This window comes from Benincasa hispida, chromosome 11 (genome assembly GCF_009727055.1).
Source record: "Benincasa hispida cultivar B227 chromosome 11, ASM972705v1, whole genome shotgun sequence".
Classification (NCBI taxonomy): Eukaryota; Viridiplantae; Streptophyta; class Magnoliopsida; order Cucurbitales; family Cucurbitaceae; genus Benincasa; species Benincasa hispida.
Genome location: NC_052359.1, coordinates 32,516,086 through 32,523,751, shown reverse-complemented (window position 1 = coordinate 32,523,751; position 7,666 = coordinate 32,516,086). Strand labels below are relative to the sequence as shown.

General features: G+C 35.9%; 1 protein-coding gene across 1 annotated transcript; it reads left to right on the top strand.

Annotated features, from left to right (window-relative positions):
• The first annotated feature begins 1,123 nt into the window (after nt 1-1,123).
• On the top strand, nt 1,124-6,312 carry LOC120091320 (probable zinc metallopeptidase EGY3, chloroplastic). The gene is made up of 6 exons (XM_039049304.1): nt 1,124-1,955; nt 3,015-3,212; nt 3,433-3,657; nt 4,691-4,929; nt 5,391-5,545; nt 5,699-6,312. Exons 1-6 carry the CDS (start codon nt 1,410-1,412, stop codon nt 6,052-6,054), a joined length of 1,719 nt encoding a protein of 572 aa, XP_038905232.1. The 5' UTR covers nt 1,124-1,409; the 3' UTR covers nt 6,055-6,312.
• The last annotated feature ends 1,354 nt before the right edge of the window (nt 6,313-7,666 follow it).

Sequence of the window (7,666 nt, the reverse complement as noted above, 5' to 3'; positions counted from 1 at the left end):
ATCCATTGTCGCCCGGTCCAGCACAAAGTCTTAATATAGAGCGCTTGCCCATGCCTCTGCAAAAATCATCTGGGTGCAACAACTACTGTCTGAGATTGGTGTCAAACACAAGTCGGCTCCAGTCCTGTGGTGTGACAACCTCAGCGCCGGTGCTCTAGCCGTCAATCCGGTGTTTCATGCGCGGACTAAGCACATTGAGATCGACATTCACTTCGTTCGTGATCAAGTCCTCAGTGATCAGCTTGGTGTTCGTTATGTACCATCCTCTGACCAAATCGCCGATTGCCTCACCAAGACCTTACACACTCACAGTTCTTCCACCTTCGATCCAAACTCAGTGCAGTAGAACTACCCTCTCGTTTGATGGGGGATGTTAAGGATGCCAACACGTAAAATACAGAATTGCCTATTTACCAAAAGAATAGGGCCAAAGAAATAGGTTGGTTACAACAAAGTGTCTAACCATTTGTTTTGTTGAGTTATTTTTGCATTCCCAAATTAGGGACTCCATGTTGTATAAATACATCACCTATGTACATTTCAATACACAATAAATTATAAAGGAAAAGTTGGCTTGCCACCGTCGTGTACTGTCTGAGTTATCGTTTGCCTGATTGAAACTATCGTTTACCTTTTTTGATACTATTGTCTACCTCCTAACGTTGTCGTCTACAAGATATCATCTATCGTCTATCTCTTGACGCTATCGTTTACCTTGTCTAAGTGATATCGTCCGCCTTTTGACACTATCGTCTACCTCTCTAGCACTATCGCCAGTCGTATACCTCTTCAAACGACAATAAGCACTTCGACTTATTGAGTGAGTCAGTCATATCCTTCAACCTCACATTCTAACTAAATCACCCATTTTTTTCTTTTGTTATATGTACGAATAATTTCATATATTTTGGCATCTATAAGAATTTCCCAAAATAAAATCCAATTACAAACCAAACATTTTAGAATCAGTTGCGATATGTCACTTGGCACCTTACCGAAATGTAAGGACATACTCGTCTTTTCACCAACAAACTCGTGGACGCGTGGCATCCGTTTGATGCCCGTCTATAAATTCCTTATTTCAGTCATAATTCAGTCCAACGGATAACATCTTTAAATTGTTCGTCACGTACAAGAAAATCAACATCAAATCGGATGAACAGGCAAGAAGACTCGAAGAATGTCGTCAATGAATATGAAAAAAATTCTTCAAATTTCATTTCAGCCGCACAAATTTCAATCTAATGTCCCACACATTTCTTATGAATCATCGTCTTCCCCATTCTTCTCCAAGATTCTAGACTTGTCTATCAGTACTCTTTCGATCTCTTTATTTCCTTCCATCATGCCATGGATTTCTCCATCTCCAAAATCGAACTCGAAACTTTCAATTTTGAATCAGTTCTCACATGGCCACTCTATCAATCGCTTCTAATTCATGGTTCATCAGTCGCAAGGAGAAGCTCTATACAAGCCGCATAATCGCCAAGCCTTTTGGTAAGATTCCACTAGGGCATAAAACCGACGGCTATTTCTTCACAATTTCCAGACCTATTACAGAGAATCGCCTAAGATTCTCCGCTAGAGATGATTCGGAAAGTGAGCCGTCATCTTCCTCGATCGCGGTGGTTTCAGACGAGACGGGCGGCGGAAATGACAGCGAGAAGGCGGAACTGTCAGCCGGAGAAGATGAGAGTAAAGAGAGAGAGAAACAGCAGGAAATGGATTGGAAGACAGACGAGGAGTTCAAGAAGTTCATGGGAAATCCTTCGATCGAAGCTGCCTTAAAGCTGGAGAAGAAGAGGGCGGATAGGAAGCTGAAGGAGCTTGATCGTGAAGGTGCCGATAATCCGATTGTGGGATTGTTTAATAGAATTGCCCGGGATAATTTGACAAAAGAGAAGGAGAGGTTAGAGAAGGCTGAAGAGACTTTCAAGGCTCTTGATCTCAACAAGGTATTTATCTGTTTTTCTCCAAATCTTTATGTGGATATATATATTTCGTATCCATATTTTGTGTAAAGCTAGTTGCCAACTTGCCACTTGTCAATGCCAATCTAGCATATTTAAATAAAAATATTGTTAGAAGGAGTAAATTTAATGATTGTAAATACTTAGGGGTGTTTGGGGCATTGAGTTGAGTCATGAAGTTAATACGTTGTAAATAGGAAGTCTGTGTTTCGAGTGTAGAGTTTTAAGATAGAGTTTCTCTATAAATGTGCAAATTTCAATAGTAAACACTACTGAAATTGAGTTATTAACACCGACTTATGTAGTTGATGGGCCAAACATGAAACACCCAAGATACCCCTTAAGTATAACAAAAAGTATAACAAGTAATCAACTTGTGTGTACCTCAGCTCTCATGAAGTATGAATTATTGATTAAGAGGCTAGAGGTTTCGTATCTCCCACCAACAAATGGTTGATCAATAACAAAAACAAGAAGCATGAGTTGTAACAAGTATGAAATTATGGATACTAAAGAAAAAAAAGGTAAATAAGAGACTAAAATGGTACTTTTCGAAACTTTAGAACCAAATGGACCTAGGACTCAAAAGGTAATTTTTTCCTTACAATTTTTTTGTTAAAATAAATGATGAAAATTGCCGTGGCAACTTATGTGTAAATATCAGAAATATTATTTATAACTATACATAAGATTATGATTTTTCTAGGTTTCTTTCCATCTATTATTGAAATAATTCACACAATCACTTTTTTCTAATTGGCCGTCACGTACATGAATGACTTTGAAAATGATGTCGCACATGTCTTTCAATTTTACGCATTAACTATCGCATCAACTCTATCTTATTTTAATGAAAAAAATTCTCTAAGGTATTTTTAGACTTTGAGGGGCATTATTGTAACTTACCCCGATCGGGGTTATTTTATTTAGTTTAGCCTAAATTAGTAGATGTATGGAATAATTTTTCATGACACAAACTCAGGCTCTTGATTATGAACTATGGATATTGATGCTGTTAACTAACAAACTTCTTTAAATTGGCAGCTAAAGAGTTGCTTTGGATTCAATACATTTTTTGCAACTGATGTACGTAGATTTGGAGATGGAGGTATTTTCATTGGGAACTTGAGGAGACCCATTGAAGAGGTGATTCCCCAGTTGGAGAAAAAGTTGTCGGAGGCAGCAGGAAGGGAGGTAGTCCTATGGTTCATGGAAGAGAAAACAGATGATATCACAAAACAGGTATATCCAACCCATTTTATTATTTGATAAACGAATGCCGATATTTCTATAAATATAAAGTTCAACACATAACATGAGGCGTTGTTCAATATTTCAATTCATGTCATACGAATATCAATCACACAAATGCTGATAACTTGGAATTTTTAACATATTTAAAAGGTATGGAATAGTTTGTGTATTTATTAATTCTATAACTTATTGTCGGAATATGTTTTAGGTCTGCGTGGTGCAACCCAAGGCAGAAATAGATCTCCAATTTGAGTCTACAAAGCTGAGTACTCCATTGGGGTATTTTAGTGCAATAACTTTATGTGTTGCGACTTTCGGGACTATTGCTTTGATGAGTGGCTTCTTCCTAAAACCTGGTGCTACTATTGATGATTATATAGCTAATGTTGTACCCCTCTTTGGTGGCTTCATCTCTATTTTGGGAGTTTCGGAGGTTTGTGGGCCAACTTTTATACATTTTTCTCCACCGTTACCCCTAAATACATTTTTGTTGCTTTCATAGTTTAATGTGTTGTGTGAAATCTGTTAGTCTTAAACTTGCCTTTCCTTATAAATTTACGTTCTTGTTAATTGTTTTGTAACTAGTAGGGATAAAAACTCCCTGACCGAAGATGACAGTATGAGCTTAGTATGTGGGCCGAATTTAATGATGGTGGGAGATTTTCTCCCCATTCCTCCTATTTAGGAATTCCATTGGGGCTGATAGTTTTTCAGTACTCTCTATTTAGGACTGGATAATTGATGAAGATTTTGAAATGTCTTTCTTGAAAAGATTTGGCTGTTTTGAGTGTAATTTTTTTTTACCCAAGTCTTATCCCTTTCCAGCATTCTTCGAGAGACTTCTTGTGGAAAAAGGTGCGTGTGATATCTTTTTCTTGTGGAAAAGAATGTGGAAGGAGAACATTGAGGACTTCTTATCCTTTTAGAACATGGCTCTTTTTGACAAAACCTAATTTGATTTGTATTTATCATATTTACGCTATTTACGTTTTTTTACCCTAGGGTTCAGAGAAATGCGCTATATAAACTCTCTAGCCCTAAAGTCACCTTTGATCTATATCTGAATTATTCTCTAACAGTAAACTATCACCCTCTGCAACCACGTAAATTTTTGTGTCGATCTCTATTGTTTTAAGTTTTATGTTCATCTTTTATTGTCGATTTCTTAACAAGTCTAATGCTCTGTGGCACAATATTGTGGCAAACATCATGCTGAGACACCCCTTTGGCTATTCCATATCTTCATTTCCATGAAATTCTGGACTAAGGGAGTTTGTTCATGTTTTTCTGAACTGCATCGGTTTCTTACTTTTTTTTTTAAACTATTCATCTTTGAGCATAACCATCTACTTGTAGTACAGGTTTGCCTGTATGTCTTGTTATACGTTTGTTTTTTAAACTGAAAACAAGTGCCATTCATTAGACAGCGTTTTCTTGGTCTATCTTGACACCATTGTGATTGGCAGATAGCAACAAGGGTGACAGCAGCTCGTTATGGCGTGAAGCTAAGTCCTTCTTTTCTTGTGCCTTCCAATTGGACGGGATGCTTAGGAGTGATGAATAACTATGAATCGCCACTTCCAAACAAGAAAGCGCTTTTTGATATTCCTGTAGCACGTACGGCTTCTGCATATTTAACGTCGTTGGTGCTTGCAATCTCTGCTTTTGTAATTGACGGTGGCTTTAATGGCGGAGACAATGCATTGTAAGTTGAGCATTCTCTAGTACTTAAGTATTTCTCTGTGAGATTGAGTTTTTATTTTCCCAAGAAGCAGAAATTCCCCCAAAGTTTTAACACCCGAAAAATCAAACGTGAGTTTTCCCAATATCATCCGAGTTGAAAAACTGAATATATGGAAGGAACTGCAAAGATTAAAAGCTTGTTTGGATTGACTTTCTAAGTCTTAAAAATACTTTTTGTTTGCACGGACCCTAAGTATGTTCAGATTTTTTCCTAATAAAGATGAATTATAGAGGTGGTTACGATTGCATATTTGAATTTTTTATTGCAACTATCAGCCAATTAAACTTACAAATTTATTGCAATTAATAGTGGATGGTTATTTAGTAAGTTACGCGTGTAACCAAAAAACTATTTTTTTAAAAAAAAATCAGAATGAAATCTCTTGTATTCAATAATTGATGACTCTGATTCTTCATTTGCAGGTACATTAGACCTCAATTCTTTTACAACAATCCCTTGCTTTCTTTTATCCAGTTTGTTATTGGACCTTACACAGATGACCTTGGCAATGTACTGCCCTATGCAGTGGAAGGTGTTGGAGTCCCTGTGGATCCCCTTGCTTTTGCTGGCCTTTTAGGTACTTCCCATATTCCTCACACGAACAAAGCCTCATACTTTCATTACAACTCGTCTATTGGCTTTTGGAGTTTCTCCTATTTCATTAATTAATGAAAATTTTCTTATTAAAAGAAAAACAACTCTCTTAGACTCATCCATATTCTTTCTACAGGGATGGTAGTGACATCTTTGAACTTGTTGCCATGTGGGAGGCTCGAAGGAGGCCGCATTGCGCAAGCCATGTTCGGGAGAAGCACTGCTGCCCTACTGTCGTTTGCCACGTCGCTTGTACTTGGTATAGGCGGATTGAGCGGGAGTGTCCTTTGTTTGGCATGGGGTTTGTTTGCTACTTTCTTTCGAGGCGGTGAAGAAATCCCCGCAACAGACGAGATCACTCCCTTGGGAGATGATCGGTATGCTTGGGGCGTCGTCCTTGGCCTCATTTGCTTCCTTACCTTGTTCCCTAATGGCGGAGGCACGTTCTCAAGTCCATTCATCAGTGCACCATTTTTCAGGGGTGATTTATGAAGTGTAGATACAGTTTGTCACTTGACTGCAGATAAAAATGAGAGCATCAAACTAACTGAAAGAAGAATGGAGCGTTTTTGTGCATGGAATCTCTACTTTTGATAGAAAATGGAGGATTTTTTTTTAATAGTATTTTATCATCCAGTCTAAAATCTTGTTAAGTTAGGCTGATCTGTTGATAACCTCTTCTAATTTCAACCAGGATGTGTACTTCCATTATCATAATGTTTTATACTTTTTTTTTAAATGGTTTTACAATCTAAGAGTTGAATGATTTATTTAAAAGAATGTAATTTGGTGAACAAGACATGAATAATTATTTTTAAAATCGGGTTGATCTCCTTTCACGATTTTTTTAGTCTTATTAAGTTTAAGAAAAATGAGTGTCATGGAGAGTCTAGCTTAAAAGTAATTGATATGCATTATTTCTTTTGAGATTGGAAGTTTGATCTTTTTATTTTGCGATCTTGTATTAGAAAAGTCTAACTTATAAATGGACGATTTTTAAAATTTATATATGGAGATAGAAGAAATAAGAGATTTGTTTATACTTTATTTTATTATTAGGTGTGATACATGTGGATCATCAATTTTTAAAATCTGATCTCTTTACAAAAGTTGACATTGTTATTTTCTTATATGGTAATATTATATTGTTTAGTTTGTTCTATCAATTCCATATAAAAAGAGCTTCTAATACTTGTGTGTGTGTTTTAATGTTGTGATCTCGAAATTTATAATAGAATATAATTAGGAAAATTTTTAAATAAAAAAAATGAGTCAATTTATTTACAAAAATAGCAAACTATCACTATTGGAAGTCTATCGCGGTCTATTACTAATAGGCGGTGACATTTTGCTATACATGAAATATTCTCGATAGTTTTACCACTTAAAACAATTACTCATATAATTATGTATCAATTTTACTTAAAATAGAATTTTTGTCATTTTTTACATAAGTTGGTCCGAACATTCTCGATTATAAAAAAATAATAATAATAATCTCCTTTTTCAATGGCAAAGTTTCATAATTTTATGAAACCAATGAACCCAGTAAATAAATATTTTTTGAAAGAAAAATAATTGAATTACTTAGGGGTGTTTGATAAATGGGTATGAGTTATTGAGTTGGGTGGGTATTTATTACCCATGTTTGTTAAGCCCATAAAGAAAACGTATGGGTTATTAAAACCTCTTTTTTACCCACTCAAAACTCTCATTTTTTATCCCTCAAAACTAAGACCTTTTATATTAATATGGTTGTTTTCAAAACTTACTAGGGAAATAAGGTTGTTTTGAAACTTATTAGAGAAATATTGTTGTTTTGGGAGATCGAGGCTAGAAGTCGAGGGTTGAGGATTCGATTAATATAGAGGTCGAACGTTGAGAACTCGACAAACCAATAAAAACTTGGAAACAATATGTATATTAGGGTTGTCGAAGGTTGAAGTTTCGACATACATAGGTCGAACATTAATCGAACGTTGAGAACTCGACAAACAAAGAAAAACTTGGAAACAATATGTATAAAGGGTTGTCGAAGGTTGAAGTTTCGACATACATAAGTCGAAACTTCAACCCTCGACAAGTGAAATCTCGCTAATTTTTT